General features: G+C 40.6%; 1 protein-coding gene across 1 annotated transcript in view; it reads left to right on the top strand.

The window, feature by feature from the left end:
- Window positions 1-21,479, top strand: part of VPS35L (VPS35 endosomal protein sorting factor like) — a 149,365-nt gene that overhangs the window by 25,606 nt on the left and 102,280 nt on the right. The window contains exons 7-8 of the mRNA XM_053556248.1: window positions 133-261; window positions 9,088-9,172. Of these exons, the coding sequence (XP_053412223.1) occupies window positions 133-261; window positions 9,088-9,172 (214 nt within the window). The remainder of the gene's footprint in view (window positions 1-132; window positions 262-9,087; window positions 9,173-21,479) is intronic.

The following is a 21,479-nucleotide window of genomic DNA, read 5'->3' as shown; positions in this document are numbered from 1 at the left end:
AAGAACCTGGTGGGGATATGAGGAAAATTTAGAGACTAAGCTCACTAAAGCTCATCCCCAGTATTCTTCATGGGGATGATGGTGGAACATCGTTTTTCTACTATTCATTCACTTTCTATTCTTTCCCCACAGGGTTCCCAAAAGGAGCTATTGAATTTGACTCAACAGGATTATGTGAATCGCATAGAGGAGCTCAACCAATCACTGAAGGATGCTTGGGCCTCAGACCAGAAAGTGAAGGCTCTAAAAATAGTCATCCAGGTCTAGTCTAGTGATCTTATTTTTTCCCCCTGTCTCAGAACTTCCTGTATAAAACTCCTTTTGTGGATAATTAAGGTTTTTAGAGGCCTACCTTCAAAGTCTTACCATCATTTTTTTGTTCATCTCTTTCATTTTCACATGCTTGCTCTGATAGCCGTGATTATGAACTTCAGGTCCACCATATACATCTGCATAATTCCAGAAAGCGTCCTTCACTCTAGGATACAGAACTAATGATACCCTTCGGTCGTGTAGTAAATTGGCTGTAGTACAACCCCTGACACATTTATGACTCGTGCACACTAAAGATTGAGTAACGGTCTTTTGGGTTTACTTGACGAGATTGGCTTGGGTACGCATATCTTTGGGATTAATGGCACATGTCCTTGATAAATGCATTTTTTTTTCGTAGGGGGCCAGGAAGATTGTGTCGAGATGACAAATGCATTTTTAAGACATATGCTGCGTAATTATGTGACAAGGAAAAGAGGTTTGCAGTGTTAGGAGAGATTATTGCATTTTTTTGTTGTTGATGAATTTGTTGATCCAATGACAATTCTTTGATCACAAGAACAAACACAAGAGCTGTTTTCATTCAGAAAACAGCTTATTCTGTTTCTTGGCCCCGAAGATCTTCTTATCGCAGCAAAACATGCTCTGAAGTACACTATAAAGGGAATAATTATATATATTTTCATTTTTGGAGCAGAGTTAACAAAGGATATCTGAATAGCCATTTTAGTTCAAAAAGACAGATCCCATTCTCAATTTATGGTAATGTGACATTTGTTTTCTCACCTGTCTTTTGAGAGAGAGGAGAGCCCAGGAGTCTTTGCACTGGACACTTGAAGTCCTTTGAGATGACTTCTGATATGGCAGGGGTGATTTTTTTGGCATTTCATGATAAGAGGCAAGCCCAAGCCCGTTTCTCTTCAGTCACTTTTGTTTACAGAGTAAATACTCATGAAGAATGGTCCTCTTGTCCTGGAAGCACATGATGAGGGTTGCTTGCTGAGTGGCTCAAGTGAGAAACTATCTGTACTAACACGTGCTGCTTCAAAGTGTTTTCACTGCCAGCATTTCTCCGTAGATGACTGGAGTGCATAGAGCTCAGGCTTCTGAATGTTTTACATCTGGAGGAGATTTGATTCATGTTTTCTCAAACAAAATAATCATAAGAGTGTGTGATTAACTCCACGTCTGGTTAACAGTAACAATCCTACAGTATTTTTTTTTTTTTTTTGTAGAGACAGAGTCTCACTGTACCGCCCTCGGGTAGAGTGCCGTGGCGTCACACGGCTCACAGCAACCTCTTAACTCTTGGGCTTACGCGATTCTCTTGCCTCAGCCTCCCGAGCAGCTGGGACTACAGGCGCCCGCCACAACGCCCGGCTATTTTTTTGTTGCAGTTTGGCTCGGGCTGGGTTTGAACCCGCCACCCTCGGCATATGGGGCCGGTGCCCTACTCACTGAGCCACAGGCGCCGCCCAATCCTACAGTATTTTAAAGACTGCCTTCTTTATGTAGAAAACAGGTATAGGTACAGAGTGTGGGGAAATGAGAACAGTTCACCTTATTTGCTCTGTAGTAAGGTTTCTTTTTGGTGGGAGTTGGTGGCTGCTTTAGTGAGGCATATTTTACATATCATAAAGTCCACCCCTTGTAAATAAGTCAGTGATTTTTAGTAAATTTATAGCATTGTGTAACTATCACACAATCCAGTTTTAGAATATTTTCATAGCTCCTGAAAATTCTTTCAAGCCTGTTTGTGATGAAACCCGGGCTGCCACACCCAGCCCTGGAAAACACTGATCTGCTGTAAATCTGCCTTTTCCTGGACATCTTACGTATATATGGGATCATTCACTATGTAGTGTTTTTCTGTGGCTTTTTTTTACTTAGCATAGTGTGTTTTTTAAACTGATATATACTAAGCCTAAATGTTTATGGGTACAGAGTCGTATTTCTGTACATGCATACAATATATAATCAAATAAGGCTAATTAGCATATCCATCAACTCAAGCATTTATCATTTCTTTGTGTTGGGAACATTCAAAATCCTCTCTACTAGCTATTTGAAAACACACAATAAATTGCCATTAACTATAGTGAACCTACAGCACTGTATAACACTAGAACTTACTCCTTTTGTCTAGCTGTAATTTTGTACCCATTAACCAACTAATTTCTCTCAGTCCTCTTCCCCCTAACCCTCCCACTCTCTGTTCTTCTCTCTCCTATGGGTTCAGCTCTTTTCTTTTTTTTGAGATAGAGCCTCAAACTGTCGCCCTGGGTAGAGAGCCGTGGCATCACAGCTCAAAGCAACCTCCAGCTCCTAGGCTCAAGCGATGCTCCTGCCTCTGCCTCCCAAGTAGCTGGGACTACAGGCGCCCGCCACAACGCCCAGCTATTTTTTGGTTGCAGCTGTCATTGTTGTTTGGCGGGCCTGGGCTGGATTCGAACCCACCAGCTCAGGCATATGTGGCTGGCGCCTTAGCCGCTTGAGCCATAGGCGCTGAGCCGGGTTCAGCTCTTTTTAGTTTCCACATGTGAGTGAGAACATGTATTTATCTTTCTGTGTGTCCTCCAGGCTCATCATATTGCTGTGAAAGACATTCATTTTTATGGCTGAACAATATTCCATTGTGTATATATACCGTATTTTCTTTATCTACTCATCTGCTGATGGACATTTAGTTTAATTTTATGTCTTAGCTATTGGGAATAGTGCTGTAGTACACATGGGGGTGCAGATATCTCTTAGATACACACATTTCTTTTCCTTTGGAGAATACCCACTGGTAGGATTACTGGATCATATTATAGTTCTATTTTTTTTTGAGAAACTTCCATGTTATTTTCCATGATGGCTGCACTAATTTACAACCCCACCAACAGCGTATAACAGCTCCCTTTTCTCCACATCTTTTACAGCATTTGTTGTTACTTCTCTTTTTTCTTTTAGATATGGGGTCTTGCTATGTTGTCCAGACTGGAGTGCAGTGTCTGTTTACAGGCATGATTGTAGAACACTATCGCTTTGAACTCCTGGGCTCAAGCGTACTCCTGCCTCAGTCTCTTGAGTACATGGGTCCTCAGGTTGGGAATACACACAGTGTCAGGCCTGTTTTCTCTCTTTTTGATAACAGCCATTCCATTGTGATTTGCATTTGCATGTCCCTGATTGTTAGTGATATTGAGCATTTTTTCATATACTCATTGGCCATCTTCTTTCGAGAAATGTCTCTTCATCTTAAATCATTCGCCCATTTTTTCTTTCTTTTTCTCCCATCCCCCAAAACAGGGTCTTTCCCTTGGGCTAAAGCATAGCTCATCATAGCTCACTGCAACCTCAAACTCCTGCGCTCAAGTGATCTTCCCGCCTCAGCCTCCCAAGTAGCTGGGACTACAGGCACATGCTACAACACTTGGCTGATTTTCCTATTTTTTTGTAGCAAGAGATAGAGTCTCGCTCTTGCTCAGGTGGTCTCACACTCCTGACCTCAAGCAGTCCTCCCATCTTGACCTCCTAAAGTGCCAGGATTGTAGGCATGAGCCACTGCGTCCAGCCTCATTTGTCCATTTCAAATTACTTGTTTTTTAGCATAATGTTTTTGCAGTTCATCCATGTGGTAGTATGTATAAGTACTTTGTTCCTTTTTACTGGTGAATAGTATTATTTTGTATGGATAACCACATTTTGGTTATTAATAAGTTGAATGACATTTGGGCTATTTCTATTCTCGGGCTCTTATGACTAATGCTTCTGTGAATAATTGCATACAAGTCTTTGTGTGGACTTAACCTTTTCGTTCTTCTTGGGTAAATCTCTAGGAATGGAATTGCTGGGTCATAAACACAATCATAGCTCACTGGAACCTCAAATTCCTGGGTTCTGCTTTAACTTTCTAAGTAGCTGGGACTATGAGCACGTGCCACCACACTTGGCTAATTTTTTTTTTTTTTTTTTTGTAGAGACAAGCTCTTGCTTTGTTGCTCAAGTGATCCTCTTCCCTTGGCCTCCCAAAATGTTGGGATTATAGGTGTTAGCCCCAGCACCCAGTCTCTTTAGATAGTTTTGATACTAGTTCTTTCTTAATAGAATGATCTCCTGGTATGTGGGTTGTTTTATCATTTTTGTAATGGTGTCTTTTGAAGTGCTGAAGTTTTAAAGTTTAACAAGATCTTATTTGTCAGTTTTCTCATTTTAGCTTGTGCTTTTGGAGTTGTATCTAAGAGCTCTTTGCCTAACCCAAGGTCATGAACATTTTCTTTCTGTTTTCTTGAAGTTTTATGGTTTTAGCACTTAACATTTAGGTCTATGGTCCATCTTGAATCAATTTTTGTGTATGAGTGAAGGGTCTGAGTTTATCATTCTTACATGTGGACAGTTGTCCTAGCAGCAAAGAAAAGACTATCTTTTCCCTATTAAATTATCTTGGGACTTTTGTCAAAAATTAGTTCACCATAAACGTAAGAGTTTGTTTCTTAGCTCTCAGTGTTATCCCATCTATCTATAAGTCCCTGTGCCGGTTCTAGTGTGTTGATTATTACAGCTTTACAGTTAGTTGATTATTATTATTATTTTTTTTGAGATACACTCTCACTTTGTTGCCCTCGGTGGAGTGCCGTGGTGTCAAACTCTTGGGCTCAGGTGAATCTCTTGACTCAGCCTCTTGAGTAGCTGGGACTATAGGTGCCCACCACTACACCAGGCCATTTTTAGAGACAGGGTCTCACTCTTGCTCAGGCTGGTCTTGGTCTCTTGAGCTTAAGCAGTCCACCTGCCTCAGCTTCCCAGAGTGCTAGGATTATAGGCATGAGCCACTACGCCCGGCCTATAGTCAGTTTTGAAACTGAGTAGTGTAAGACTTTTAACTTTGTTCTTTTAAAAAATTGGCTATTCTGGGTTATTTGCATTTCTATATGATTTTTAGGATTAGCTTATCAATTTTTACCCCAAAACCTCCGCCAAACCAAGAAAAACTTCTGGTATTTTGATAGGGATTGCGTATAAAAGAGTCTTCTGATGCGTAAATTATACTATCTAATCATGGGCATCTGCTTCTTTTCTTTGTTCTTCATTATGAACAGTGGTACTGCGCTCATTCTTGGGCATGTCTGCTGGTGCCTATGAAAAGCATTTCTCGAGATAAAAGCACATACCTCAAGAGTGAAATTGCTTGGTAGTAATAAGCCCTGTGCCTCTTTAGCTTTACAGATAATGCTGAGTTGTTTTCCGTAGTAATTGCGCCAACATACCCTCGCAGTAGTGGTGGGCACATGAGAGTCTCTGCTTCTCTGTGTTCTACCACAGTTTGGTATGAATAGATTTTCTATTTTAATTTTTCCAGGTAATACAATCACCTCTTAATTGTGGTTTTAATTTCAGCTCCCTACTTATAAATTATGCATATTTTCACATGTTTTTAGGCCATTGAGGTTTCTTTTTCTATAAAATGCCTTTTGCTGATTTCCATTATGATGTTTGGATTTTTTTTTTTTTTTTTTTTTTTGTAGAGACAGAGTCTCATTTTCTGGCCCTCGGTAGAGTGCCGTGGCCTCACACAGCTCACAGCAACCTCCAACTCCTGGGCTTAAGCAATTCTCTTGCCTCAGCCTCCCGAGCAGCTGGGACTACAGGCGCCCGCCACAACGCCCGGCTATTTTTTGGTTGCAGTTTGGCCGGGGCCGGGTTTGAACCCGCCACCCTCGGTATATGGGGCCGGCGCCCTACTCACTGAGCCACAGGTGCCGCCCTGGATTTTTTTTTTTTTTTTTAACTGAGTTTTAGGGTTTTAAAAATACATTCTGGGTGATAATGGTATCCCTCCCTCCCTTTGTCCCTCCCTCGGCACTCAGCCACAGCCATCTTTTAATTTATTCATTTGTTTTAGTTATTTAAATATTTTTTAAAATCTTAATTTTAAAAACTGCTACTGTCCTTCCAGAAAATTGCTCATTAGAAACAAAAGGAAAACACCCTTTCAGTATATTTCCAACAATGTTGGTAGGTTTGATAGCAACTATTGATGTTTCAGCAAGAGTAATTTATCAGTCACTTGTTCAGATAAATATTGTTACAAACATTCTCAAGCTTGGCTGCACGTTAGAATCATCTGGAAGCTTTTCCAAATCCAAGTGTCTTTTAAAGTACCCAAAAGACTAGAGTGGGAATGTTAGTAATGCAAATAAATTTTAAATGCCTAAAGTGATGGGTACCCCTGTTACCCTGATTTGATTAATTCACATTGTATGCCTGTATCAAAACATCTCATATACTCTATGAATATATACAACTATTATGTACCCAGAAAAATTAAATAGAAAACAATTTTTTAAAACCCAGTGTCAGTTGGGCACCTGTAGCTGGGTGGTTAGGGCACTGGCCACATGCTCCAGGGCTGGCAGGTTCAAACCTGGCCTGGCCCTGCTAAAAAAAAAAAAAAAAAAAATAGCCAGGCGTCGTGGTGGGCGCCTTTAGTCCCAGCTCCTAGGGAGGCTGAGGCAAGAGAATCGCTTAAGCCTCAGAGTTTGAGATTGCTGTGAGCTATGACGCCACTAGACACTTTATAGAAGGTGACAAAGTGAGACTCTGTCTCAATAAAAATAAAAACATAAAAACCCAGTGTCCAGGCTGTACCCTATACCAGTTTAATCAGAGTCTCAGGGTGAGGGTGGTAAGGAGTAGCCACCATTATTTTTAAAAACTCGCCAGATGATTCTGAAGTTGAGAACAGTTATTTTATAAAATGCTTTTATCCCATTCAGAATGTACTACAGATTATGAATAGCACAAACCCAGTGTTTCCAAACTTGTTTGTATTCCCAGTTACTGGAGCCCTTGTTAAAATACTGTTTCCTTGGCTGGAGGTTGTTTTTTTTTTTTTGTTTTTTTTTTCTTAAAGATACAGTCTTGCTCTCACTGTGTCACCCAGGCTGAAGGGCAGTGGTGCAATCATAGCTCACTGCAGCCTGGAACTTCTGAGCTGAAACTATCCTACCATCCCAGCTTTTGGAATAGCGAGGACTACGGGCATCCTGCTAACTTTTTTGTTTAGCTGGCGATTTTGACCAGTAGGAGTGACATGGAGCAGGAAATTTGTATTTTTAACAAATAACTTGATTCTTACTAGACAAGTTTAAGAAAAGGCACCAGAGCTTTAAAAACTGACCTCTTCAAGATAGTGATTTTAAAAGTAACTTCAATTTATTAATATAATAAGATTATAATGGCTTTAACTTTGGATAAAAAAAATTCTGGTTCTGGTTAACCTTTACAAAATACATGTTCTGTGAAACCAACTTGAGAGGAAATCAGTGCACAGATGTTCGGGAAGTCCCAGCTGTGTTTAATTTGAAATCTTCTGTTTAAATTCTCTCTCTTTCACCTCACCAGTGGGCAGTAAGTCATCCCTGAGAAATCTGTAAGCAAGGTTCTGGGTAGTAACCTGGGAGCTGTCATATTCCTAGGAACCAAGAGCTGTGTATTGTAAACAGTCTCTAAGATTCCGGGTTGTTAGTTTTTTTCCAGCCCTGAAATCTCATGGGGCGATTATTTAAGTTGGAACTCTCACAAAGGGCATATGAAGATCACAAAGCAAGGCGCCGGGAGATGGAATTCCACATACATCCAAATGCCACGTTTGGTGTCAGCACCACTGTTTTAACAGCTTACTTCCCCCCCTTTCTCCCAATAACATCTGGGCTGTAAGAGGATGTTTCTCAAATCAGACACATTGTTTACTTTTAGGCTTGTAATGCTAAGGAGAAACTTGGTGACTCTAACAATTTAGATATTGGGTAACATGGCCAAACTGAAAACATATGTCAGCCTGTTAGAAGACATTTTAACCATTCTCAGACATATTAGAGATCATTCTAGGTGTGTTATTCTCTGTATATTGGAAGTGTATATGAAAGGGCCCTTTCTAAATGTCCAAAAGCTTTTTTATTGTTAAGTGATTTTTTTTCCTGAGGGTCAACAACTGGAACAATAAAATAAGCAGTTACTTAATTCCTTATGCTGACTTTTGAATTTGTAAAGACTCCCAGGCATTAAATTTAGTTCGTCTAAGTAGAAGTACCTTTTTTGTTTCTGTGTAAAAGATGACTTAATCTAGGGTGGTGGGGCCACATCGTGTGGCCATAGTCTTCCGTTAAGAGTTCTGAACATGTCAGTGGCCCTTGGGCATAAGTGAGAATATAGGGTTGAACAGTTCCCTGCAAAGCTGAAATGTTCTCAGTGATAAGGATTGTATTTCCAGAGAAACGTGTACTTTTTGGAGCTCATCCTACTTCCTTTTTAGAGGGAAATGCAGGAGTGAGTATAAATAATTGATGTGAGTTTCTGAAGCCTTGAGTATTTACTTAAGGGATCATTTCATAGAAAAGCACTATAGAATCCAGACCACCCTGAAGTAAACCAGAAGTCAGGCTGGAAAGAATTTGGAACAAAGATGGGATTACCTGAGAGGCCTATGACTTGTGAGGTAACCTTGATGTCTCTCAGTGACTTCGAGTGCTATTCCTGTTCAGTATACAAGTAGAATCATTCCGGATAAGACTTCATTCTGGGGTTCCTGGAGCCAGGTGATAAATGTCTTTCCTTAAGAGGCTCTGTGGTGAGCAGTCTGGCTCTGTCTGTCCAGAGCACAGTGGTTTCACTGATCATTATATCCCAGAGCCTAGGACAGGGCTTGGCTTATGCTAATTACCTTAACTTGTGTATAGAAGTCATTAATTTTCCAGGCCTGGAGAGTCCTAACCAAGTCAGACTCACCAGAGTAAGTTTTCTTTTCTTTTCTTTTCTCTCTTTTTCTAGTGTTCCAAGCTTCTTTCAGACACCAGCGTCATTCAGTTCTACCCGAGCAAATTTGTCCTTATCACTGACATACTTGATACATTTGGTAAGTCCCGGTCACATTCATCTTAGATCTAGGAAATGTGTTTGTTTTGTCGGGAATTGGGTGGTAGAATTACTCTAAATTAAGTTCTGTGATTTAAATAATTCGGTAATTCATGGGAAAGACAAAACCGTATCTCCCATGCCCATTAACAAATGTATTATTTTTGAAAGAATCATAAATTTTATTTCCTTTAATCTTCTGATGGGCTAGTAAAGTGGAGCAGGGCAATCTTGGAATGCATATGTCCTATCTGAACCAACTCCAGTACATTGCTGTCTCATGGGCATCTGAAACTGACTTGGCATCTATTCCCAGCCTTGTCCCTCCCTTGCTGGGTTTCTGTCTAAGGAAATGCACCATCATTTGCCCAAGCTGGAAATCTGAGAGTCTTTTCCCATATGCTCACGTCCAGTCACCAAGTTCTGCAGTTCAGCTTCCTAGATCTCTCCCCAGGATGTCCATTTTTCTCTGTCTTTGTTGTTAAAATCCTAATCCTAGTTGTCATCCTTTCCTACCTGGATGATGGCTACAGCTCCCGTGAAGTGTTCCTGCATAATTGTGGCTGTCCCTGGTCTCCCATGCTCCATGCCACAGGCAGAATGATCTTTGGGAGCCCAGTAGAAAGGTCTAGACTGACCCTCTGAAGTCCAGTAAAAATGTCTAGCCTGGAGAGGATGACCTGAAGGAGCGGAGGCCCCTGTGCTGCTTGGCAGTGGTTGGTTGAGCCAGGACATGATGACAGCAGTTTGCCCAAACCATGCAGCCCTCTCCGCTGCCTGTGATACTCAATGGCTGAAGAAGTAGGAAATAGGGTGGCCTTCTGAACGCTGAACACACAGGAGGTCAGAATGGAAGCATTCAGCGTCTTACCAGTGGAATCTCAACCTAGCAAGTCTTGTCCGTAACTCACGAAAAGATCTAATATGTCAGAAAACAAAACGTCTGTCAGAACTGTTCAGCTCCGCGATCCCAGTCTTGCCCAGGAGACTGAGCCTGAGTGTATTAGCTAACGTAAGTGGCAGAAAACCTAACTAGCCATGGAAAATGGGATATTTATGGGCTTACGCTGAAAAGTCCAGGATCAGTTTCTGGCTTCAGGAGGTGGGATGTAGGAACTCAGAGAATATTATCAGAACCTTATCTTTTTATGGTACTGTGCCTTGGGTTGGCTTCCTTGTCAAGCTTCACAAAGTGTCCTGAGCTTCTGGCAGCTTTACTGCTAGTGGTCCTATAGCAAGGAAAGAGCTGTTTTCTCCAAGCATTTCAGCAGCACTCTCAGGATTCCACTTAAGTGACCTGGCTCAGGCCACATGTCATTCCCTGGGCATTTTTAGTATCAAGGGATACAGATTTTCCAGGTCTAGGTCACCCCAAAAGAAAAGAGGTGATGCTGTTACCCCCCAAAAGGAGTAGATGCTCAATGAACAGAAGAGAAGAGATGCCCCAGCTGAAAGATAGGACCTGTTGAGTTCAGATGACTTGGAGAGGCAGTCTGCTGGCACTAGAGTGCATTAGCAAATAGAAGTCTGTAAAATCCCTGCCTTGGTGCTTGTTTCAGTGAGGAGAATTTGCAGAACAGCTAGGTATGGTAGACGGTTGTATATTAGACAATGACTTTAATGTAGAAAAAGGCAAACAAATAGAGCAAGATGGTGGGGGGGGTGAAGGGGAATGCAGGGGACTGGGCGGGTGATAGTGGGGACTGCAGTTTTAGGGGGGGTCAGGGGAGGCTGAGAGGTGGTGTGAGCAGGTGCTGGAAGGAGGTGAGAGAGAAGCTGTGTGGCTCTATGAGGTAGGGGGCCAAGGAGCACCTGCTGCAGAGATCCCAGGTGGGGGCATTGGGATTATGCCAGGCAGGTTTGGAGAACTGGCTATGGTAGTTGGAAGGGAGATAGGCAAGGGGGAAATGGGCAGGAGCTGACGTGGCCAGAGATCACATTGTCCTTGGCGGCCGCCGGAAGGACTTGGGCTTTGACTCTGAGGGCATGAGGCGTCTCCAGAGGGCGCCTTCAAGGAAGCGGGGGCATCAGTCAGGAAGAGGCCAGCACCTATTTCTGATTTTTGTGGCTGTCCCATTTCTCCTGGTGAATCTGCCCACTGGCCTGATTTCCCTCACCTTCCTCCTGCAACTTTCTTTTGCATGAGTCAGCACCCCTGAGCTGGACTAGTTCTGGGATGCTAATGAGATCCAGTTTCTGCCTTGCAAGCCTTGCCAGACCCAGACTGTGCACTCACCTTGCAAGAACTTTGGACAGTCACTGTGCCAACAGCCCCCCGCTGGCGGCACCCCCAACCCCACAGCGAGCCAGGCTGTAATATGTACCTGCCATCTCTGCTACAGTCCAGAAAATAGCTGGGCGGGGGCTGGGGGGGTACCATTGTTTGCATCTTTGTTGATAATATTCCTCAGGCTGGCTGGATGGCTCTGGCCTGTAATCCTAGTACTCTGGGAGGCCGAGGAGGCGGGTGGATTGCTTGAGTTTAGAAGTTCGAGACCAGCCTGAACAAGAGCAAGAGCAATCTCGTCTCTAAACATAGCTGGGTGTTATGGTGGGCGCCTGTAGTCCCAGCTACTGGGGAGGCTGAGGCAAGGCGATCACTTGAGCCCAAGAGTTTGAGGTGGTTGTGAGCTGTGACACCATAGCACTCTACCCAGGGCAACAAAGTGAGATTCTGTCTCAAAATAATAATAATAATAATGATGATGATGATAATAATAATAATAACAATGTTCCTTAGGATTATTGAGGCAGCTTGCATGGACTGGTGTTCATGGAAACTTTGTTATGCTATGGGACAAATGAATTTTCACTTCTTTTTTTTTTTTTTTTTTTTTTGTTTATTTTATTTTATTTTATTTTTTATTGTTAAATCATAGCTGTGTACATTAGTGCAATCAAGGGGTATGATGTGCTGGTTTCACATACAATCTGAAATATTCTCATCAAACTGTTCAACATAGCCTTCATGACATTTTCTTAGTTATTGTATATAGACATTTGTATTCTTCATTTAGTAAGTTTCACCTGTACCCATTATAAGATGCACCGTAGATGTGGATCCACCCATCACCCTTCCTCCACCATAACCTCCCCCCAACCTTCCCCTCCCTTGGCCCTTTCCTCATAGTCTTGTGCTATAATTGAGTTATAGCCTTCATGTGAAAACTATAATTTAGCTTCGTAATAGGGCTGAGTACATTGGATACTTTTTTCTTCCATTCCAGAGATACTTTGCTAAAAAGAATATGTTCTAGCTCCATCCATGTAAACATGAAAGAGATAAAGTCTCCATCTTTCTTTAAGGCTGCATAATATTCCATGGTATACATGTACCACAATTTGCTAGTCCATTTGTGGGTCGATGGGCACTTGGGTTTCTTCCATGACTTAGCAATTACGAATTGGGCTGCAACAAACATTCTGGTACAGATGTCTTTGTTATATTGTGATTTTTGGTCTTCTTGGGATAAACCTAGTAAAGGAATTACAGGATCGAGTGGCAGGTCTATTTTTAGGTCTCCAAGTATTCTCCAAACATCCTTTCAGAAGGAACGTATTAGTGTGCATTCCCACTAGCAGTGTAGAAGTGTGCCCTTTTCTCCGCATCAACGCCAACATCTCTGGTTTGGGGATTTTGTTATGTGGGCTACTCTTACTGGGGTTAGGTGATATCTCAAAGTAGTTTTGATTTGCATTTCTCTGATGATTAAGGATGATGAGTTTTTTTTCATGTGTTAGTAGATCGTGCGTCTGTCTTCTTTAGAGAAGTTTCTCTTCAAGTCCCTTGCCCACCCTGAGATGGGATTGCGTGTTCTTTTCTTGCTAATACATTTGAGTTCTCTGTGGATTCTGGTTATTAGACCTTTATCAGAGGTATAACCTACAAATATTTTCTCCCATTCTGAGGGCTGGTGTTTGCTTTACTTACTATGTTCTTGGCTGTGCAGAGCTTTTTAGTTTGATCAGGTCCCAGGAGTGTATTTTTGATTCTGCTTCAATTGCCTGGGGAGTCCTCCTCATAAGATATTCACCCAGGCCGATTCCTTCAAGAGTTTTCCTTGCACTTTCTTCAAGTATTTTTATAGTTTCATGTCTTAATTTTAAATCTTTTATCCAGTGAGAGTCTATCTTAGTTAATGGTGAAAGGTATGAGTCCATTTCAATCTTCTACAGGTTGCCAGCCAGTTCACCCAGCACCATTTGTTAAATAGGGAATCTTTTCCCCACTGAATGTTTTTAATTGGCTTGTCAAAGATCAAATATCAATAAGTAGCTGGATTCATCTCTTGGTTCTCTATTCTGTTCCAGACATCTACTTGTCTGTTTTTGTGCCAATACCATGCTGTTTTGATCATTATCGATTTATAGTTCAGTCTCATCTGGTAGTGTGATTCCTCCTGCTGTGTTTTCATTGCTGAGAAATGCTTTGGCTATTCAAGGTTTTTTCTGATTCCATATAAAACGAAGTATTATTTTTTCAAGATCTTTAAAATATGACAATGGAGCTTTAATAGGAATTGCATTAAATTTATATATTGCTTTGGGTAGTACAGACATTTTAACAATGTTGATTCTTCCCAGCCATGAGCATGGTATGTTTTCCCATTTGTTAACATCTTCAGCTATTTCTTTTCTTAAAGTTTCATAGTTCTCTTTGTAGAGATCTTTCACATCCTTTGTTAGGTATACTCCCAAATATTTCATCTTCTTTGGCACTACTGTGAAAGGAATAGAGTCCTTGACTGTTTTTTCGGCTTGTTTATTGTTGGTATATATAAAGGCTACAGATACATGGGTGTTGATTTTGTAGCCTGAGACATTGCTGTATTCCTTGATCACTTCTAAAAGTTTTGTAGTAGAATCCCTAGTGTTTTCCAGATATACGATCATATCATCTGCAAAGAGTGAAAGTTTGATCTCTTCTGATCCTATGTGCCCTTGATTGCCTTTTCTTCCCTAATTGCAATGGCTAAAACTTCCATTACAATGTTAAAGAGCAATGGAGACAAAGGGCAACCTTGCCTGGTTCCTGATCTAAGTGGAAATGATTTCAATTTAATTCCATTCACTATGATGTTGGCTGTGGGTTTGCCATAGATGGCCTCTATTAGTTTAAGAAATGTCCCTTCTATACCAATTTTCTTAAGTATTCTGATCATGAAGGAATGTTGGATATTATCAAAAGCTTTTTCTGCATCAATTGAAAGAATCATATGGTCCTTATTTTTTAGTTTGTTTATGTGCCAAATTACATTTATAGATTTACGTATATTGAACCAGCCTTGAGACCTTGGGATAAATCCCACTTGGTCATGGTGTATAATTTTTTTGATGTGTTGTTGGATTCTGTTTGTTAGGACCTTATTGAGTATTTTAGCATCAATATTCATTAGTGATATTGGTCTATAATTTTCTTTTCTTGTTGGGTTGTTCCCTGGTTTGGGTATCAAGGTGATGTTTGCCCCATAGAATGTGTTGGGTAATATTCCTTCTTTTTCTATATTTTGGAAGAGGTTTAGTAATATAGGTACTAGTTCTTCTTTAAAGGTTTGGTAGAATTCTGATGTGAAGCCTTCTGGTCCTGGGCTTTTCTTTTTAGGGAGGTTTTGTATAGGTGATGCTGTTTCAGATCTTGATGTAGGCCTGTTCAACATTTCCACTTCACTCTGGATAAGTCTTGGTAGGTGGTGTACTTCCAGGTATTGGTCGATTTCTTTCAGATTTTCATATTTCTGAGAGTAGAGTTTCTTTTTTTTTTTTTTTTTTTTTATTGTTGGGGATTCATTGAGGGTACAATAAGCCAGTTACACTGATTGCAATTGTTAGGTAAAGTCCCTCTTGCAATCATGTCTTGCCCCCATAAAATGTGACACACACTAAGGCCCCACCCTCCTCCCTCCATCCCTCTTTCTGCTTCCCCCCCCATAACCTTAATTGTCATTAATTGTCCTCATATCAAGATTGAGTACATAGGATTCATGCTTCTCCATTTTTGTGATGCTTTACTAAGAATAATGTCTTCCACTTCCATCCAGGTTAATACGAAGGATGTAAAGTCTCCATTTTTTTTAATGGCTGAATAGTATTCCATGGTATACATATACCACAGCTTGTTAATCCATTCCTGGGTTGGTGGGCATTTAGGCTGTTTCCACATTTTGGCAATGGTAAATTGAGCTGCAATAAACAGTCTAGTACAAGTGTCCTTATGATAAAAGGATTTTTTTCCTTCTGGGTAGATGCCCAGTAAGGGGATTGCAGGATCGAATGGGAGGTCTAGGTTGAGTGCTTTGAGGTTTCTCCATACTTCCTTCCAGAAAGGTTGTACTAGTTTGCAGTCCCACCAGCAGTGTAAAAGTGTTCCCTTCTCTCCACATCCACGCCAGCATCTGCAGTTTTGAGATTTTGTGATGTGGGCCATTCTCACTGGGGTTAGATGATATCTCAGGGTTGTTTTGATTTGCATTTCTCTAATATATAGAGATGATGAACATTTTTTCATGTGTTTGTTAGCCATTCGTCTGTCGTCTTTAGAGAAAGTTCTATTCATGTCTCTTGCCCATTGATATAAGGGATTGTTGGCTTTTTTCATGTGGATTAATTTGAGTTCTCTATAGATCCTGGTTATCAAGCTTTTGTCTGATTGAAAATATGCAAATATCCTTTCCCATTGTGTAGGTTGTCTCTTTGCTTTGGTTATTGTCTCCTTAGCTGTACAGAAGCTTTTCAGTTTAATGAAGTCCCATTTGTTTATTTTTGTTGTTGTTGCCATTGTCATGGCAGTCTTCTTCATGAAGTCTTCCCCCAGGCCAATATCTTCCAGTGTTTTTCCTATGCTTTCTTTGAGGATTTTTATTGTTTCATGCCTTAAATTTAAGTCCTTTATCCATCTTGAATCAATTTTTGTGAGTGGGGAAAGGTGTGGGTCCAGTTTCAGTCTTTTACATGTAGACATCCAGTTCTCCCAACACCATTTATTGAATAGGGAGTCTTTCCCCCAAGGTAAGTTCTTGTTTGGTTTATCAAAGATTAGGTGGTTGTAAGATGTTAGTTTCATTTCTTGGTGTTCAATTCGATTCCAAGTGTCTATGTCTCTGTTTTTGTGCCAGTACCATGCTGTCTTGAGCACTATGGCTTTGTAGTACAGACTAAAATCTGGTATGCTGATGCCCCCAGCTTTATTTTTGTTACTAAGAACTGCCTTAGCTATACGGGGTTTATTCCGGTTCCATACAAAACGCAGAATCATTTTTTCCAAATCTTGAAAGTACGATGTAGGTACTTTGATAGGAATGGCATTGAATAGGTAGATTGCTTTGGGAAGTATAGACATTTTAACAATGTTGATTCTTCCCATCCATGAGCATGGTATGTTCTTCCATTTGTTAATATCCTCTGCTATTTCCTTTCTGAGGATTTCATAGTTTTCTTTATAGAGGTCCTTCACCTCCTTCGTTAGGTATATTCCTAGGTATTTCATTTTCTTTGAAACTATGGTGAAGGGAGTTGTGTCCTTAATTAGCTTCTCATCTTGACTGTTATTGGTGTATACAAAGGCTACTGACTTGTGGACATTGATTTTATATCCTGAAACATTACTGTATTTTCTGATGACTTCTAGGAGTCTTGTGGTTGACTCTTTGGGGTTCTCTAAGTATAAGATCATGTCGTCAGCAAAGAGGGAGAGTTTGACCTCCTCTGCTCCCATTTGGATTCCCTTTATTTCCTTGTCTTGCCTAATTGTATTGGCTAGAACTTCCAGCACTATGTTGAATAGTAAAGGTGACAGAGGACAACCTTGTCTGGTTCCAGTTCTAAGAGGAAAAGCTTTCAGTTTTACTCCATTCAGTAAAATATTGGCTGTGGGTTTGTCATAGATAGCTTCAATCAGTTTTAGAAATGTGCCACCTATGCCTATACTCTTCAGTGTTCTAATTAGAAAAGGATGCTGGATTTTATCAAATGCTTTTTCTGCATCTATTGAGAGGATCATGTGATCTTTATTTTTGCCTCTGTTAATATGGTGGATAACGTTTATGGACTTGCGTATGTTAAACCAGCCTTGCATCCCTGGGATGAAGCCTACTTGATCATGATGAATGACTTTTTTGATGATAAGCTGTAATCTATTGGCTAGGATTTTGTTGAGAATTTTTCCATCTATATTCATGAGTGAGATTGGTCTGAAGTTCTCCTTTTTGCTTGGGTCTTTTCCTGGTTTTGGTATCAGGGTGATGTTTGCTTCATAGAATGTGTTGGGGAAGATTCCTTCTTCCTCAATTTTTTGGAATACTTTCTGCAGTACAGGAATAAGCTCTTCCTTGAAGGTTTGATAGAATTCTGGAGTGAAGCCATCTGGACCAGGGCATTTTTTAGTTGGAAGCTTTTTTATTGTTTCTTTGATCTCAGTGCTTGAAATTGGTCTGTTCAGGAGCTCTATTTCTTCCTGGCTAAGTCTAGGGAGAGGGTGTGATTCCAAATATTGATCCATTTCCTTCACATTGTCAAATTTCTGGGCATAGAGTTTCTGGTAGTATTCAGAGATGATCTCTTGTATCTCTGTGGGATCAGTTGTTATTTCCCCTTTATCGTTTCTGATTGAGGTTATTAGAGATTTTACTTTTCTATTTCTAGTTAGTCTGGCCAATGGTTTATCTATTTTATTTATTTTTTCAAAAAACCAACTCCTTGTTTCATTAATTTTCTGAATGATTCTTTTGTTTTCAATTTCATTGATCTCTGATTTGATTTTGGATATTTCTTTTCTTCTACTGGGTTTAGGCTTAGATTGTTCTTCTTTTTCCAATTCCATAAGATCTCTTGTGAGATTGTTGATGTGCTCTCTTTCTGTTTTTCGAATGTAGGCATCTAAAGCGATGAATTTTCCTCTCAAAACTGCTTTTGCAGTATCCCACAGGTTTTGGTAGCTTGTGTCTTCATTGTTGTTATGCTCAAGGAAGTTAATGATTTCCTGTTTTATTTCTTCCTTCACCCATCTGTTATTCAACAGAAGATTGTTTAATTTCCATGCCTTTGGGTGGGGTTGAGCATTTTTGTTAGAGTTGAGTTCCATCTTTAGTGCCTTATGGTCTGAAAAGATACAAGGTAAAATTTCAATTCTTTTGATTCTGTTGATATTTGTTTTGTGTCCCAGGATATGATCAATTTTGGAGAATGTTCCATGGGGTGATGAGAAGAATGTATATTCTTTATCTTTGGGGTGGAGTGTTCTATATACGTCTATCAAGCATAGTTGGTCTAGGGTCTCATTTAAATCTCTTACATCTTTGTTTAATTTCTGTTTAGAGGATCTGTCCAGCTCTGTAAGAGGTGTGTTAAAGTCCCCTGTTATGATGGTATTATCAGATATCATATTGCTCAGACTGAGTAAGGTCTGCTTCAAGAATCTGGGAGCATTTAAATTGGGTGCATAAATATTTAGAATTGAGATGTCTTCTTGTTGTAGTTTTCCCTTGACCAATATAAAGTGACCATCTTTGTCTTTTTTGACTTTAGTTGCTTTAAATCCACATGTATCTGAAAATAAGATTGCAACTCCTCTTTTCTTCTGAATTCCATTTGCCTGAAAAATTGTCTTCCAACCCTTGACTCGGAGCTTTAATTTGTCTTTTGAAGCCAGGTGTGTTTCTTGCAGACAGCAAATGGATGGCTTGTGTTTTTTAATCCAGTCAGCCAATCTATGTCTCTTCAGTGGGGAATTCAAGCCATTAACATTTATTGAGATAATGGATAAGTGTGGTAGTATTCTATTCGTCTTATTTGGTGAGAGTCCATTGCTTAGTTTTATCTTTTGCATCAGTGTGGAGGTTAGGTTCTGTCCTTTAATTTCTGAGTTCTTACTATGCTGCTGATCCATTGTGGTGGTCAGTGTGCAGAACAGGTTGAAGTATTTCCTGTAGAGCTGGTCTTGTTGTGGCGAATTTCCTCAATGTTTGTATATCCGTAAATGATTTGATTTCTCCGTCAATTTTGAAGCTTAGCTTAGCAGGGTACAGAATTCTGGGCTGAAAATTGTTCTGTTTAAGTAGATTAAAGGTAGATGACCATTGTCTTCTTGCTTGGAAAGTTTCATTAGAGAAGTCTGTGGTAACTCTGATGGATTTGCCCCTGTAGGTCAACTGGTGCTTACTCCTGGCAGCTTGCAGAATCTTTTCTTTTGTCTTGACTTTGGACAGGTTCATCACAATGTGTCTTGGAGAAGCTCGGTTAGAGTTGAGGCGACCCGGGGTCCGATATCCCTCTGAAAGCAGTGTGTCAGAATCTTTGGTGATGTTTGGGAAATTTTCTTTTATAATATTCTCTAGTATGGCTTCCATTCCTCTGGGGCATTCTTCTTCCCCTTCTGGATTCTTTTTTTTTTTTTTTTTTTTTTTTTTTTTTTTTTGTAGAGACAGAGTCTCACTTTATCGCCCTCGCTAGAGTGCCGTGGCCTCACACAGCTCACAGCAACCTCCAACTCCTGGGCTTAAGCGATTCTCTTGCCTCAGCCTCCCAAGTAGCTGGGACTACAGGCGCCCGCCACAACGCCCAGCTATTTTTTTGTTGCAGTTCAGCCGGGGCTGGGTTTGAACCCACCACCCTCGGTATATGGGGCCGGCGCCTTACCGACTGAGCCACAGGCGCCGCCCTTCTTCCCCTTCTGGAATTCCTATAATTCGTATGTTGGAACGCTTCATAAAGTCCCATAATTCTGACAGTGAACGTTCTGCTTTCTCTCTCTTCTTTTCTGCCTCTTTTACTATCTGAGTTATCTCAAGAACTTTGTCTTCTACCTCTGAAATTCTTTCTTCTGCATGGTCTAACCTGTTGCTGATACTTTCCATTGCATCTTTAAGTTCCCTAATTGACTGTTTCAGTTCCTTCAGGTCTGCTATATCCTTTTTATATTCTTCATATCGTTCATCTCTTATTTGATTCTGTTTTTGGATTTCCTTTTGGTTATTTTCCACTTTATTAGCAATTTCCTTCATTGTTTCCATCATTTCTTTCATTGTTTTCAACATGTGTATTCTAAATTCCCTTTCTGTCATTCCTAACATTTCTATACTGGTGGAATCATCTGCAGTAGCTACCTCATGGTCCCTTGGTGGGGTTGTTCTAGACTGGTTCTTCATGTTGCCTGGAGTTTTCTGCTGATTCTTCCTCATGAGTGATTTCTTTTATCTGTTTGCTTGCCCTAATTTTCCTTTCACTTCTTCTTGCTCTTTAAGTTCTTGTGCCTGTGGACTAAAGGTTACAGGACCAGAAGGGTGAGAAGGTTGAAGAGCAAAAAAAAAGGGGATGAAAGAAAGGAGGACCGAGTGATAAGAAAAAAAGAAAGATAGAGAAAGGAGAGGGGGTGGGTATAAGGAATATTGACAAAAAGAAGAGAGGCACAGAAAGAGGGAGACAGGGCAATATAGGTGTACAGTAGGGTACTTTGACACAACCTTAAAAAACCCCACCTTCTGGGGGTGCCCAGTTTGGTGGTTCCCTTGAGGTCAGCAGCTCTTTGCTAACCTGATCAGACACAGTACCCCACCTCCACCAAGTAGAGAGGAAAGACAAAAATGGTATAAATCAAACCAAAAGAAGCAAACAGAAAACTTTACAGGGATAAAATTGGGTGAAAAACCAAATTATATCGGTAGAAACACTAGCAAAAATGAAGTTGAAGTTATTAAAAAAAGCAGCAATGGGAAATTATAATTAAACTAGGAAAATTGAGAAAGAAAAAGGGATCTGTGTGGAAAAGATTGAAATTAAAAAAACAAAAGAATATCAGCAACGTCAAAATAAACAAACAAAAAAAACAACCAAGCAAAAAAAGAAAGAAAAAAATACACAACCAAAAACAAAGCAGTTTGTATATGTTATTGAATATTGTCTGGGCAACACGTGGTCTTCTGGGGTATGAGATGTTAGTCACAGTTCAGATACGACTGGAGGCTGCTGATTACTCAAACCCCAGCAGGTAGACACCCTGAATCTCTCTTCAGCCTACTTAAAAGGCACTTCGCACTTGTAAACTTGTTGAGCAGAAGCTTTCCCAGCTTTCTTGCTAGAATCGCTGCTGAAGTGGCTATCCACTTACTCAGTGTGCCAAAACCGGTCTCACTCTGCCCCTGAGGGTTAGGGCTGCAAGGCGGCTCAGACCCCACCCTTAGGCTACTTGGTTGCTGGGTTACCAGCTCCCACCCGTTTCTAGCTCTGCGACCCTGAGGGCGGAGCTTGCCGGGGCAGATCGCTGACAATGGATCCGTGTGACCCACTGCCAAACACTATTAGCTCCGTCTGGCTCAGCG

The sequence above is a fragment of the Nycticebus coucang genome, chromosome 12, assembly GCF_027406575.1.
Source record: "Nycticebus coucang isolate mNycCou1 chromosome 12, mNycCou1.pri, whole genome shotgun sequence".
Classification (NCBI taxonomy): Eukaryota; Metazoa; Chordata; class Mammalia; order Primates; family Lorisidae; genus Nycticebus; species Nycticebus coucang.
The sequence above is the reverse complement of the archived record's forward strand: the minus strand, read 5'-3'. Positions and strand labels throughout refer to the sequence as shown.